Genomic DNA, 15,026 nt, shown 5'->3' with positions numbered 1-15,026 from the left:
AACAGAGCCAGCAAGGTTAGTGGACACAAATGCCAGTGCCTTTGTTCTTCAGCAGCCAAGCCAAAAGCTGGAGGTGGAGGCAGAGCAGGGTTGTGTGCCACTGGTGCTGCTGGGGCTCTGGGAAGGGCACAGGGCACCTGCAGCCCTGCACTGGTGGTGGGGCTGAGGGGAGGAGTGGGGGCTCCTGCTGCAGACCCCAGCAGCCACCATTGTTCTGGGACTGTCACGACACAAAGGATTCAGAAAGGTGTGGGATATTAAGTGCAGCTTTCAGACCCCTGCGTCCTACATGGTAATTTCCTTGCATTACAGCGATGGCTCCTCCCGTCCCCTTTGAACAAAACAGAAAAGCATTTAGGGACGATTTGTTTGGAGTCCAGAAAGGCAGTGATTACAGCAGCGCCGTGCATTTGGGGTAAAGGGAGTGATACTGGTGTAAGAACGACCTCTGCTGAAAGGGTGGCACAGGCTGGGGAATGCTGTTTATCCTGCCCCGCCACCAAAAGCTTTGGGGTGCTTGTCTCATGCCTTTGAGCATCCCCCCACTGCATTACAGCTGCTTTTCCAAGGACAAACGAGACCTGTCTTGAGGAGCTGTGGCTGTGTCCGTGCCAGGGCAGCTGGAGTCCCCCAGCCCTGTCAGAGCAGGCACAGGGCGGGCACACGCTGGAGGATGGTTTATGGCACCCTGAGCCCGTCCCTGCCAGCCAGACTGCAAATGTCAGAGCCAGGCGAGGGAACAGGTGGGCTCTGTGCGTCCCTGGGGCCCCGCTAATTCACAGGCCATAAATTAATGGCAGGAACAGGGACAAAGTCCTATTCTGGGTGCAGGTGACTGAGCAATTCCCTTCTGCAGGCGGAGGGAGGGAGACCTGCCGCTGTCAGGCTGCCTTTGATTGTGTTGTCTGAGCCAGCCTTAAAGGAAGCCTGCGCTCGAGACCAGCTTTGCTCCTCTTCAGGGCTCTGGAAGCAGTGGCAAGTCTCGGTTAAAATAATGAGCACCTCTGCTAATTACCTGAGGCTGCCTCTTTGAACCACAGGCTGTCGCTTACATCATCCCCATAAAGGAACCGAAGGTTTCCTTCAACCCAGAGAGATGGGAGATGTTCAGAGCTAATGACATCAGCCCCATCAGGAAAGGATGTAAACTGTTTGCTGCCACCCAGACCTGGTGCTGGGGCCAGGAGGAGATGCTGGCAGGACGTGGGGTGTTCCTGGGCTCCCTCCCTAATATTCACTTTTTGTCCCAGTTGTGTCCAGGAAGGAGAGCTGGAGCTGTGCAGGAGGGAAAGGATGGGTGTGGGGTTGCTTTCATAGGGAATAGGGTCAAGTATAGTGGGAGAAAAAAGAAAAGTACAGGAGTGGTACCATATTAAACAAGCTGTCATCCATGGACCCAATATCAGCACGGCTTTGGTTTTGTCTGTGCCATCTCTATAGAATTAGAGGAATATAGAGGAATTGTGAGCTGGGAGCAGTGACCATCTCCGGGTGGGAGAGCAGCAGGGCTGGTGTGAGCTGTGCCGGGCTCTCTGTCGCCTCTAGGAAGCACTCTGACCTCAGGGAAAGGCTGCTCCGAGCTGAGCTGCCAGAGTGTGAGCATGAGCATGGCTAGGCTTGGCAGAGTGCTGGTTCTGGAGAGCCTTGGCTCGGGAGAGGGAGAAAAGTGAGGTCGAGGGATGCCAGCATGGCAGAGCTTGGGACTCAGCAGTCTTCTGTCAGCTCCAGGGAGAAGGTTCTGGGAAATGCCCCGTGGGGATGCCCCAGCCTGGTCCCGCAGCCAGGAACCCCTTTCTGTGCAGGGATTCCCTCCGAAATGGGGCCGAGGTGATGCCAGCCTTGGAGAATGTGGTAGGGGATAGCAGCACGGTGCCTGGAGAGGCTGGGCCGTTCAGGAGCCACTCTGGGCTCTGCTGAGGAACCCAGACCCTGCAGAGGTGCAGCAGGGATGAGGCTGAGGAACCCCCAGACCCTGCAGAGGTGCAGCAGGGATGAGGCTGAGGAACCCCCAGACCCTGCAGAGGTGCAGCAGGGATGAGGCTGAGGAACCCCCAGACCCTGCAGAGGTGCAGCAGGGATGAGGCTGAGGAACCCCAGACCCTGCAGAGGTGCAGCAGGGACGAGGCTGAGGAACCCCAGACCCTGCAGAGGTGCAGCAGGGATGAGGCTGCACCCTGGCCCGAGGAGCCCGTGCAGATGGTGAGGAGATAAACGACACCATCTCCGTACTGTAGTGGCTCGGCCGTAATTCCTGGAAGACATTTATTGGAGGCAGCCTTCCTTCCCTTTCCAGGGCTGTGACTCCTCGGGCAGGGGGAATTGCGATGGGGAAGGTGGAAAGCGCAACCCGGCGTTACTGATGAGACCGGTGCCCAAACCCCCATCCATTCTTCTCCTCCAATTTTCTCCTCTGACAATTTATGGGTTGGTTTGATGCTTGAATAGCTGAGTCTCTCTAGTAATATGTATTCTCTGTAAGTATTCCCCGCTGTGGCATATCCTAAGAGAACTCCATCAAATAATTATCTTCCCTTTTATTTATTCACAGTCTTTTCACTCGATCTGCATCACGATAAAATATTCCAATGGCTTCCTCTTAGCACCGAGCCTTCCCCAGATTGTAAAGTGTATTTATGTACAGTATTAAATCCGCCCTGCGCCGCTCTGCATCTCGGCCGTTCCGCGCCGGCCCTGCCACCCCCGCCTGACTCCCTGTGCCACTGCCCAAGCCCAGGGCAGGAGAGGTCTGCAGGTGGCCCAGGACCCAGCTGCAGCCAGAGCCAGGGCATGGCGAGGGGCTGCCCCGCCAGGGAAGCCTCCAGCCGGGATGTGGCTGCCTGGCAGAGCCGGGCTGCCCTCAGGACGTGACTGCAGGGCAGCCGAGCGCAATCAGAGCAGGGAAGAAACCAATAACCTCCCCTGGCCGCTGCAGAGGGGCTGCAGGAGCAGCGCTGCTCTTCTCCAAGCACCCCTGTGCCTCCCTGCGGCGCCTCTGGGGAGGATGAATCCCTAAGAGGGGCTGCCAGCCAGGGGCAGCCTTTCCTGCAGGTGGAGACTACTTCAGGGGATGATGTGCAGAGCCTGAGCGAAGGTTTCTGATGCTGATGAGCACTCGCAGTGCTTGGAGCAGTTCTCAGAGAAGGTGCAGGCATGCTGCAGCACAGCTCTGACCTGTGGCAAGGGACATCCTTTCTCCATGGGATAACAGGTCCATGTCTGCAATGTTTTTGAAAACAGCCCTTCCAGCACCAGTATATCCTCCTTGTCTTTCTGTGAATTTCTGCATTCTGTGCCACCCTGATGTGGGAACAGCAGTTAGTTGGTTGATCACAGAGGAGTAGCAGTGACCGTTGACAACTGTGGCCTTTCTTCCCAGCTTTGCCCACAGCCAGCTCAGCTGGCAAGCAAATGTTCAGGGGAAGAGGTGCTTCCCAGAAGAGGGAGATACCAGGGCAGAGGAGCAGTCATGGTGAGTCATGATGACCATGATGCTCCAACTCACTTGGCTCTGGCACTCTTCAGAGTGGCATCCCCTACACTCCTGGAGAGCCAAGTTCCCCAGCAAGGGTTAACAGAGTGTATAAAATTGATTGCGATTTTAGTAATTCAGTATAATCACAGTCTACCAGCAGGTTGCTTTTCCAGCAGGAGGGTTTGGAATTATTTTCTGGAGTTTGCAATATAGAACTTAAATTAAGCCTCAGAAGTCAGAGGAGCTCTGCTGCATCTCTAATGTGGTGCTAAATTCTCAGCAGCACATTCCCTGTATTAAAGCCTTTGCTGGCAATTAGGTTCATTAACTATCACAATACCTTATTTATTACTCGGCATGCCATATGGTTTCCCAGCTAAAGAATGGCACCCGTTCTAGCACAGACCATTTGGCATCATAAAGATGTTAACAAATAATGTTATGGCTCTCAAGGGCAAAAGGGCTCGCCGGGCTGCAGGTCTGCACGGCAGGAGAGAATATGAAAACATTTTTCTTCTATGGCAAAATAAAGAATTCCTTGAGACAGAAGTATTCAAAGACTATCCCGCTTGCATCACGCAAATGGGAGTTTTATACATGCCCATAATGGTTCTGTCAATATTTGCAGCAGGCAGCGTGCTCACTCATCTCCTTCCCTTCCCTTCCCTCGCTCCCTCCAGCACGGACACTGCTGGAGCAGCAGCAGCCAGGACCCACCTCCAGCTCATCGTGCTGCACTTGTGCCTCTTGACTGCTATTTCTTCTGATGGCACTGGCTCATGGTGTATGCAGCTCTGGGGTTAATTATCCAGCACCACCCTTTGCTGCTGTCCAAACTTCAGCACTGGGTCTGCAGAGAGGCACCAGTGATGAGCAGCATGGGCTGCTGCTCTCACAACAGAGACTGTGGCACGTCTGTGTGGGGGGAAGCTGCAGAAACAGCTCACTGGGACCCCAGTGACAGAACGTGAAGTTAGGCATTCTGACCCAAACAGGGGAAAACCCTAGTTGTAGCTAGTTTAGTGCTCTTGGGAGGAGATGAGGACCTGTTCCAGGCTGTGAGCTGGGTACACCACACTCGGTTCCTATTTTCAGCAGGATTAGGATTACGAGAGCCAGGGACAGCATTTCAGGTCACAGGGACTGTCCCCTCTTGGGTACTGTGTGGCCAACAAGGAAAAGGTGCTTCTCCATTCCTGGTCTGAGTGGATTCTCCTGGAATAAACATGTCCAAAGGGTGATTCTGGCAAAGTGCAACTTTCAGAGTAGTACTGAAAGCACAGCTTAAACCTGTGTGTGATCCTGTTACAGTATCCCTTGACAACCTCTGAATTTCCAGAAATGGGTCAGAAAGATGAGTCTGAGGCAGAGATAGCACTGCTGCCATATTTCCTAGGCAATGCTCACTTGATGCCCAGGTGAGGTTGTTTCCTGGATCCTGCTCTGTGTTGATTCCTGGGCCAGCTCTCTGATTTGCAGGAAGACAATTCTTCCAGCATGGGAGCTGAGGAATGGCTCTGGGCTCCTGCACATGGGCTCAGGTAGCCCAGGTAGCTGCAGCAGCACAGTGCCAGCTCCCTGGTTTCCTGCCAACCCTCAGATGTGTCAGGGCTCAGAATCCTCCTGCCCAGAGCAGCAGGTGGTGAGGCTGTAGCAGCTCTTGGATGACTGCTATGGTGATGATCACTTCAAAATGCTTTGGTGTACAGAACAACTGCTCTTTTCTCAGGCAGTGGTGTTGGTTTGCACCAGGCTCAGCCTGTGTGCAGCAATTTCTGTGTGCCCTGGTCTGTCAGTGCCCACTCCAGAGCTGCCAGAGTGTCCTGCTGGGGCTGCTCCTCTCAGGGAGGGATGTGACAAAGCTGTATTGCTGCACAACTCCCCGGCTTTAATGCCAGCTAGGATTATTTCCCATCACCTCGGCTGAACTCTCAAGCAATGTGGGTGAAGTTTTCTACCTGCCAGTTACACAGCATTGCTTCCCACTGGGATTGCAGCCACTGGGGGGCTTTGGGAGCCCCTCTGTTTTGGTTTTTTATGGCAGTGGATGGCACAGAGTACTGTAATAGAGTCAGAGCCTGCTCCTGAGAATCCAGTGCTCCGTAGTGTAGCCAAAGATGAAGCTCTGTCCCCCCAGACAGTCCCTGTAACCTCCATCCCCTTTCTGCTGGCCCCAGTGCCTCTCCCCAAAGTCTGGCAGCTCCTCTCCCACCAGTACCTTTGAGCTTTCACTATTCCATGTCCTCCTTTCAGCTAATTACCTTTTTCATGAGAGTTGGGATTTGGTTTTTTTCCCCTTCAGATCCCTTGAGGAGACATTCCAAAATGTGCCCCCTCAAAAGCCTCAGGGCTGGGATATCTCAACCCACCTCCCCAGGCAGTTTTGCTCCCTGCCTGCTCTGTCAGTCCCTCTGCACAGCTGCAAGGACCCTTGGCAATCTGGTGATGCCATGGGCAGTTTTGTGGGTAGCACAGTGATGCCACTGCTCCAACACTGAACCTTTCATGGGGAATTCTTTGTGAATGGAGAACTGTTTCCAAACTGCAGAGAGAAATGGAATTCTGGTCCATTTGTGGTGGAATTGGCACTTCCCAACCAAAGGACGTAGCAGCTGAGGCAGCAGAAGCCGTGAAGGGAGGCACAGAGCGAGCAAGAAGGGGCTGGGTTCCAAAGGGAATGAATACCTGGAGAGGAGCTGGGGGTGGCAGCAGCTGCAGGCGGTGACAGCCGTGTCACACACCCTGCTGCCTCCCCATCACAGCCCTGGCCGTGGCAGGGACACGTGGAGCCTCTGGCCCTGGGCAGAGAGGTCTTATCCAGGAATGACTTTGCAGGAGTGTTTACTTTCATTCCTGGGAGGCTGATCGAGCTGTTCCAGCTAGGAATGTGCCCTGGCCGAAGGGGGACCCTGCCAAGTGCCCTCCATGAGCACTGCGGGGTCCAAGGGCACTGGAGCCCTGGCTGGGCTCACCCACTGCCAGGGCTGAGCCCACTGCAGGGCTGGCATCTGCAGCCTGTGCCCGTGGGACCTGTGGAGATGGATTCAAGCTGGAATACAGCGATTCCTCACGACCTTTGGGAAGGATTCATCAATATCCACCCTGAAAGGGCAGATTGTGAGCTGCCTTGCTGCACCAATGTTATCTGATTTGGTCACTGAGGAATCTGTGACCAGATAAGATACCAGGGCTTTATTGTATCTTCTGGCAATTATTAAGAAAATAAAGTCAGTTAATATCTAACCTTGAACCTAGACCAAAACATTTAGCCTCAGTCTTCGTTCTGCCTCTCTTGTACATTCAGGAGTTGTACAGTTTAGAGGGCTGTTAGGAATGATGGAAGAGATGAACAGGAATTTAATCTGAACCTAAAATACCATCATTATGCAGCTCGAGCATCTCAGAAATGAGGTCTGTGCCATGTGTGATGCAGCCACTCGATCTTTTTGTCCTGGTGCAAGAAAGGGAAGGAGGAGGAGCCCCTTTGGCAGAAGTTTCCCCAGCTGTGAAGGCATTTTATGTGAATATTTAATGCAGAGATATGTTAAGAGCAGGAAAAGGAGGGGGGAAACTCTTCCATGAGTGTGGGCTTTTGTTTGCCCTGTCAGCAGCAGTAACGTGTTCTCTGTGCACACACAGAGCACATAAATACATATAAATATCCTCTCCCCTGAAAGGGAGAGCACAGCACTGTGCAGCTGGAAAGGGGACATGGATTGCTGCTGGAGAGGAGGGATGGAATGGGGCTGGAGGGTTTCACTGATGGACTGGCATTCAGGGTGTGGATTGCTCCCTCCAGTAAATGAACTGGGGCATCATGAGGGCACAGAAACTGGCTGCTTCCAGTGGGACCGAGGACGTTGCTTGTGTGCTGGATGACTTTTTGGTTTTGAGCTCTAAAGCCATTCAGGGGCTCTTGGAAACAATCCTGTTAAAGAAAGGGAGTTTTAATTGTTGATCTTGTGCTCAGAAAAGCATGCAATGAGCATTTAACTCACCTGGAATTCTCACTAGTGTCTGAACTAGTGTGTGATCCTCCTGGGGAAGGAACAGCCCTGGGAGGAGGTGCAGCCCCACTCCTGAGGGCACCAACGAGCAGGAATGGTGTCTGGACACCAGAACATCTTCCCCGGTGCTGTATTCATCCTGAGGAGAGTCAAAGCCAAAGGGAGACAGGAAAAGCAGGATGAAACTGGAACACAATCCCTCAGCAGAGTATCCTCTGTTTTGGGAGGCAGAACAAGCCCTCAGAAGTGCTTTGCTGAGGTCCTGGTGTAGATTCTGCTCTATTTAAAGGACTTTTTTCTGAGATGAACTTTACCAAACACACAAGCAGCCTCCACAGCACCATAAAGTCTGGGCTGACATTTAATGCCTCAGCACATCTCCTTCCTTGTCCCATGCAAGATGTCAAGTATGTCGGGTTAAGAGAAGAGAAGAGAAAAGGAGGAAAAATAATTACACAGTAAATTGAACAAGGCCAACCCCTTGCACTTACTAGGGTTTCAAAAGTTGCTACCTCTGGCTTGAGCACTCTCGAATACACATGAAGGGTAACAGTAAAAATAGGTCCTGTACTGGTGGTTGGGTCACAGCCTGCTAGAGGGAGACATTTTTATTTAATTACAGGGCCAGCAGCGTCTTGCTGGGGGGAGTACATAAACACGAAGCCCGGCAGTAAAGTTTGTGCTCCTTCGCTGAGTCACTGTGGCTAAATTCCCCTTTGTGTGGGGATTTAGGGAGGAATGTGGGAAGGCCGCTCTCCTGAGTCACGCTGGGCTCATCCTCCAGCCTGGCAGGCTCAGGGCCCTAAGCCACTAATTAGCCTCATTGTCTTAGGGCTGCAGCATCCATAACCTGGCACGGGGAGGGGGAGGATGGAGGGACAAAGCTGCTGCAAACCCTCGAGCCGTGCGTTTCTCCTGGCGCTTGTGTCTGTGCGTCACAGCCCGCGCCCCAGCACTCCCAGAGGGATCCCCAGAGGGATCCTGGTCCATCCTCCCGTGGGATGGCCCTGATTCCATCCTGCTGGAGCTTGGGGCAGTGCTGGTAAGAGCAGGGATTGCCGTGCCCAGACCCTGGTGTGCAGCAGCCTCCTGCAGCAGTGGCACGCTGGCTGCTCGCTCACGTGGCGGTGACACCATGGTGGCTGCGTGCCCCTGTTCCGTGCCCAGCCTGGCCAGGGGCACCCACACCAGCAGGGCAGGCAGGTGGGCATGTGTGGGGCACCCTACACCAGCAGGGCAGGCAGGTGGGCATGCGTGGGGCACCCTACACCAGCAGGACAGGCAGGTGGGCATGTGTGGGGCACCCACACCAGCAGGGCAGGCAGGTGGGCATGCGTGGGGCACCCACACCAGCAGGGCAGGCAGGTGGGCATGTGTGGGGCACCCACACCAGCAGGGCAGGCAGGTGGGCATGTGTGGGGCACCCACACCAGCAGGGCAGGCAGGTGGGCACGTCAAGGGTTTCTGCAGTGGACAGCCCACACGTGTCCAGTCAGCTCTGTCCCCACCATCAGGCCGTGCTCTCCTTCCCCACGCCAGCAGCAGCTCCTGTGCAGCTCCAGGCTCCAGCAGTAACTTGCTTTGGGATCGGCTGCAGTGTGGATAACCCATATCCCACCACCCCACGCCACTGCCCCCGATCCAGCTGCGTCCTCGGCGTGACTCTCAGGTTCCCCTAGTGCAGAGCAGGGGCACAATGAGGGGCCTGTTCCTGGTCCCCCACTCCCCCAGGCTGCCACCAGGCACACGGCTCCGGTGTCCGCACGCTCGGACGGAGCCTGCTGCTAATCGGGGGGTTCAGAGGAGGCTTAATGCACCGTGGCTGCACACTGAGCAGCTTTCCCGGGGCTTCCGCCCTCCCCCTTGCAAACAGCTTTGTGCATTTAGGCTTTTTTTTTTTTTTTTTTTAAATAAAGTCTAACATGTTTAATCATCTTTTCATAAGCTGTCAGCTTGCCGCTCGCCAAAGCAGAGCAGCGCGCTCTGCCCCAGCTCCCAGCAAAGCAAATGTGCCTGGAGAAATCCTGCTCCTGGGAGCCTGCACACAGGGATCAGGAGCTGGGAACCTTCCTCGGGGTCTGGGGTGAGATCAAAAATCAGTTTTGAAAGTCACGGTGCTCCAGTGTTTCATCAGTCAGCTCTGCACCAGCAATACTGGAAAACTCTATACTGGAAAACTCCAAAGACATGAAAAGCAAAACACAGATAGACCTAGGAAAACCTTGTCAGGAGCTGGTTCTCTGCAGGAGCAGGGAGAACAGGTCCAGGGGGCAGAGCTGGGGTGGCACAGCTGAAGTCAGGGCCTAGCAAGCTGGAGCAGTTGGAGCTGTGTCCTTGCATGCCTCTCTGGGTGGAATGGGGAGATTATGTTTAACAGTGCTGGAGGAGTGTGCGTGATGGGAAAAGGCATTTGTCTGCATTGTTGTTTCGGGCATGATGGAGAGAAGCTGCTCCTTTTCCCTTTCCATTCACACAGGGTAGGTGATGCTGGGGCTTCTGGCTGAAGTTGTCTTCCAGGATGTCTTTTGTGGACTAAGCATCCTGAACAAGGAATTTCCTTTCTTCCTGTAAATGTGGAGGCTGCTCAGTTTTACTCTCCTCTCCACGCACTAGCTGCCTCTGGGAGAAGCATCCCAAGGCTGCCCTTGCCATCATCCCTCGAAATACAGGCTGCTGCTTTGCCCAGCCCTTGTCTTCCCACAGGCCTGGTGCTGCTGTCCAGGTTATTTACACTGGGAAAGTAAACATTTGTTTCCCTGTCGAGAAACTGATCAGGATGAGGGTTACAAGTGGATCAGAATGGATCCCTGATTTTCCTGGGAAGGATGTCCATGCTCCACCTGGTCCTGACACAGAAAGCCCTTCCTGAGGAACCACCGACTCAGGGGTTTAATGCTGGAGGTTAATAATAATCGCACGAGGCAGCACATCATTGCACCGTATCTGCTTGAGAGATTTACAAGTGAAACTCGTGGCAGAGGAAGAAATTGCCTCAATCACTGGGAGTAATGGCACATGGAGAGGCACTTGGGCGTGACTGCTACTTAACACGGAGCCCAGCTTGGCTTCATTTAGCTGCTGGTGCCTTTCTAATAAACACGTTACACTACAAGGTGGGGATTAAGATCAGAAAAGTAAATAAATTGGAAACTGATGGGGAGAGATGGGAGGGAAGTGGAAGGTACCGGGGAGGAGTGACGAGGGATTGACTCCCATGCCAGGACACGGGGAAACGACCCTGAGGGCCATGGCTGGAGCTTTCCAAGCACCTCTGTGGGCCTCACCCGTGGGCTGCAGGTGCTGGGCAGCCCCACTGCCAGGGTGTGTGGGGTGTCCCTGCTCAGGGTCACCAAGCTGGCCGCTGCCTTTGGCAAATGGCAGCCGTGGGAAGTTGATGTCTTAAACAATTCAGTAGCTTTTACTATATGTATTAGAGGAGCAACAAAAAGTGCAACGCACCAGTTGACAGGAAGGACTGGGGGGTTAATTTTCAGGATGCTGCCTGGGAATTTAGCCGTGGGATTTCCATTATTGCTAATGGGACTCACGCAGCTTAATTTCATGTGAGCTACACTAAAAACATACCCCTAACTGCCTGCAAAATTTCAGCCCTGAAATCAAGCCTTTTAAAAGTTAGAGAAGGGTAAACAAACACCTGAAATCACAGTGTCTCACTATTTCCGCCTCTCAGCTGTTTGGATTTTAAAGCCTGGAAGAGGGAGGAACTCAAGCAGTTTAAGACAATTAAAAGCCCCATCCTGCAGGCACGCTGGCTGCCTGTGCGGTGCGTCCCTGCTCTCTGCCAATTACAGCAGCAGAGTTATAACCCCTGAAAAAATAGGAGTGAGCTGATGCCTTAGCCTTAACTCTAGCGGGGCGAGCGCGGCGTTCTGGCACGCGCCTAATCACCCGCGCAGCGCTGCCGCGCGTCGCCAGGCCTCCGCTATTAGGCTCTTCTCGTTAAATGACTGCTATCATCTGGTCCCAAAGTACATTAAATCCCATTATAATTATAAACACACTTCCCCATAACGTTCTCCTTAGATTACATTTGCGCGGCGTTACCCCAAGGGTATCTTTGTACTAATGCCGTCCGTGTTTGTTGTTTTAGCTGAAGGCTCCGGGCCCTGCGCTGGCTGTGCAGTGCCACGGGTGCGGCAGGGAGGGAGGAAGAAGGGAGAGCTGTGGGGCTGCCACCCTGCCCCGAGGATCCCGAGGATTACACGGGTCTCTGGGCGCGCAGAGCCAAGGAGCTGAGGCACATGCTGAGCGCCCGCAGCGCTCCTCGGAGCGTGGCTCGCTGCTCCTGCTGCTGCTGTCGGCTTCACTGGCGTCTCCTCGTGTGTTTCGCTCCCTTCCCAAAGCTGCAGAGCTCCCCGGCCCGCCCTGGGGTGCGGGCACCCATCACATCCCCACACACGAGTGCTGCCGTCACGGCGTCACTATTTTATCGCGGGGGGGGGGGAAGAAAACACAGCTTCGTCGGGGCGACAACGTGCTCGGTGTCACAGCACGTCAGAAACACCGCGGCTCCCGTTGGCAATCCGCCACCGGACCCCAAACTGGGCTCTGGGGCTGGTTTTTGCGTCTCCACCCCCGGGGCCGGGGGTCCGCCCAGGCGCGGCGCGGGGGGCGGCTTTGTCTGGCGCGGCGCTGGCGCAGCCGTCGGGGCGGTGGGCGCAGCCCGTCGGGGCGAGCAGCCCCGCTCGCCGCGGGCCCGGTGCCGCTCGCCGGTACCGCCGGGCTTCCGGGTGCCGGGCTCCCCGCCGCCGCCTGCGGCTCCTCCATGTTTGTTGTCGGCAGCGCTGTCCAGCCGCCGCCGCCGCCGCCGCTGCGCTCCCGCAAGGTGCGGGGCCGCGCGGGCGGGGCCGGGCGGGGGCGCCCGCACTCAACGGGCGCGGGCGGGGGGCGCGGGCGGGGGGCGGGGGGCGGTGGGTGGGTGGGTGGGGTGGGATGGGTTGGGTCGGGTTGGGTGGGTGGGGGCGGCCTGACGCGGGCGCGGGGCGGCCCGTGGGCCGGCGCCGCCGTGATTTGCTGCGCGGCGCGGCGAGCGGCGGCGGCGGCGATGAGAGCGGGCAGTGCGAACTGCCGGAGCAGCCGCCGGCCGCCGTGAGTGCGGGCGGGGGGAGGCGGCACCGGGACCCCGCGCCCCCCGCCCCGGGGGCGCCGCGCACCTGATGGGGCCGCGCTGCCGGCGGGACGGGGCGGCCGGGGCCGGAGCCGGGCGGCGGCGGGGATGCGCACCTTCCTCTCCCTGCTCTCCCTTGCCTTCCCCGGCCGGCGGTAGCGGGGACGCGGCTCCGGCAGCCGCGGATCCGCCGAGCAGCGCGGAAACTTTTGGGCGAGTCGCTGCTCGGCTGCGGGCTAACTTCCCTCTCCTCCCTGCACCCTTCTTCTCCCCACTCCCTTCTACTCCCTGCTCCCTTCTCCTTTTTCCCCTCGGCTTTTCTCTGTCCCCCTCCTTTTTTCTCTTTTTTTTACCCTTTTCGCTCTCTTTCGTCTCTTCTCTCCCCGCTCCCCCTTTCCCGCTCCACTCTGCTACTCTCCCCCTCCGCCTTTTGTTTTCGCAGATAGTCGGCACACAAAGCTGGTCCCAGATTTGAGCGGCGCGAGACACCCTGATGTGTGAGCCTGGGGCGCGCCATGGATCTGACTAAGATGGGGCTGATCCAGCTGCAGAACCCCTGCCACCCCACGGGGCTGCTGCACAAAGCCAACCAGATGCGCCTGGCGGGGACGCTGTGCGACGTGGTCATCATGGTGGACAGCCAGGAGTTCCACGCGCACCGGACCGTGCTGGCCTGCACCAGCAAGATGTTCGAGATCCTCTTCCACCGCAACAGCCAGCACTACACCCTGGACTTCCTCTCGCCAAAGACGTTCCAGCAGATCCTGGAGTACGCCTACACTGCCACTCTGCAAGCCAAGGTCGAGGACCTGGATGACCTGCTCTATGCTGCCGAGATCCTGGAAATTGAGTACCTGGAAGAGCAGTGCCTGAAGATCCTGGAGACTATACAGGCCTCTGAGGACAATGACACCGAGGTCACCATGGCTGATGGAGGTGCTGCCGCCACTACTGAGGAGGAGGACGAGAAGAAGTCGAGGTACATCAAGGGCCTCTTCATCTCCAAGCCCGCTGGCGAGGAGGGTGGCTATGCTGGCATGGCCAGCCAGAGTCTGCTGGCAGCCACGGTGGAGCAGAGCCCCTCTGCCTCCGCTTCCTACTGCTCCCTCTCTTCCATGAGCCCCACCAAGGCGGCGGTGGACAGCTTGATGACCATCGGGCAGTCACTGCTGCAGGGCTCCCTGCCACCCGGTGCCCCCGAGGACGCACGCTCTGCCACCACCCGCCGCCCCTCTGGCCTCACCGAAGTCAAAACCGAAGCAATGCACGTGGATGAGGCCTCCAGCCATGACAGCCCCCGGACAGCCGAGCCCGGTGCCTCCAGCGGGGAGAAGCCTGACGAGAAGGGCAAGGAGGGACCCGGCACCCCGACCCGCAGCAGTGTCATCACCAGTGCCCGTGAACTGCACTACAGCCGTGAGGAGGGGGCCGAGCCGCCCCCCGAGCCGGGCCAGGGGCTGCCGCTGGGGCCGGAGCCATCGGCTGCTGCCCCGGGAGAGAAGCCCTTGGGCATCTACTCGCTGCTGCCGAACCACAAGACTGAGCCGGTGCTCGGCGTGCCGCCCAGTGCTGCGGCCGCCCTGCACGTGCAGCCGGCCCTGGCTGTCTCCATGGACTTCAGCGCCTATGGCGGGCTGCTGCCCCAGGGCTTCATCCAGCGGGAGCTGTTCAGCAAGCTGGGGGAGCTGGCAGCCGGCATGAAGACAGAGAGCAGAGCCCTGGGTGAGCAGTGCAGCGTGTGTGGGGCAGAGCTGCCGGACAACGAGACCCTCGAGCAGCACAGGTGAGTGCCGAGGCCGTGCTTGGCTGCTGCTTGGGGCAGCCAGGATCTCGCCAGAGGGCTTCGGTTTCTGGCTGAGTGTAGTACGTGCTGGTGCAAAGTTTCCCTCACGAGCCCCAAAACCAGTTTGTGGAGTAGCATTCTCAGAGGGATGGCTCTTGCAGCTCCCCCACGTCTGGCAACTGTGCCAGAAGGTTCCTTCCAGTGAGTGCTGGCTAGGGACAGCCCGGATGAGCTGGAACCGTCGGTGCTTCCTGTGAGCATAAACCCCACCGGTTTCCCTGGCTGACATCAACCAAGCAGCTCTCAGCTGCTGCCCTTTGAGTTTAGGGATGTGCGTGTGGAGGGATGCAGTGGTGGCCGGCAGCACTCACCCCCTCTGTGCTGGGTGCTGGTCCCTCCTGTGCCAGTGCTGGGGTGCACGGACAGTGCTGGCAATACGTAGTGACTTGCCAGCCTGGGGGGGTTCTGTGCTGCCCAGCGTCCCGGTTTATGAAACATTTTTACTTTGTGGTGCGGGGGTCAGGCTGGGTGACGCCGGGGCGAGTGCAGAGGGGCTCGGGCTGCCGCAGAGCCGCGGGTCTGTCCCTGCGGGGAAGGCGAAGGGCTGAACCTCCAGTGGCTGCAGATGCGGCTTTG

At 56.9% G+C, this 15,026-nt stretch overlaps 1 protein-coding gene and 1 pseudogene across 4 annotated transcripts in view; one reads left to right on the top strand and one right to left on the bottom strand.

Moving 5' to 3' along the window:
* The window catches only part of LOC306812285 (putative claudin-24 pseudogene), a 153,226-nt pseudogene that overhangs the window by 48,276 nt on the left and 89,924 nt on the right, over positions 1–15,026 (bottom strand). The gene's annotated exons all lie outside the window — the stretch shown is intronic.
* The window catches only part of ZBTB16 (zinc finger and BTB domain containing 16), a 55,317-nt gene continuing 52,746 nt past the window's right edge, over positions 12,456–15,026 (top strand). For 2 of the 3 annotated variants that reach the window (XM_079326746.1, XM_079326748.1), the window contains exons 1-2: positions 12,461–12,588; positions 13,050–14,390. In XM_079326746.1, the coding sequence (XP_079182872.1) occupies positions 13,123–14,390 (1,268 nt within the window). In that variant the 5' untranslated portion in view covers positions 12,461–12,588; positions 13,050–13,122. Of the gene's footprint in view, positions 12,589–13,049; positions 14,391–15,026 lie in introns of all 3 variants that reach the window. The other variant, XM_079326747.1, reaches the window with a different exon arrangement.

The sequence above is a fragment of the Erithacus rubecula genome (genome assembly GCF_903797595.1).
Source record: "Erithacus rubecula genome assembly, chromosome: 25".
NCBI lineage: Eukaryota > Metazoa > Chordata > Aves > Passeriformes > Muscicapidae > Erithacus > Erithacus rubecula.
This window is presented reverse-complemented; position numbering and strand designations above follow the sequence as displayed.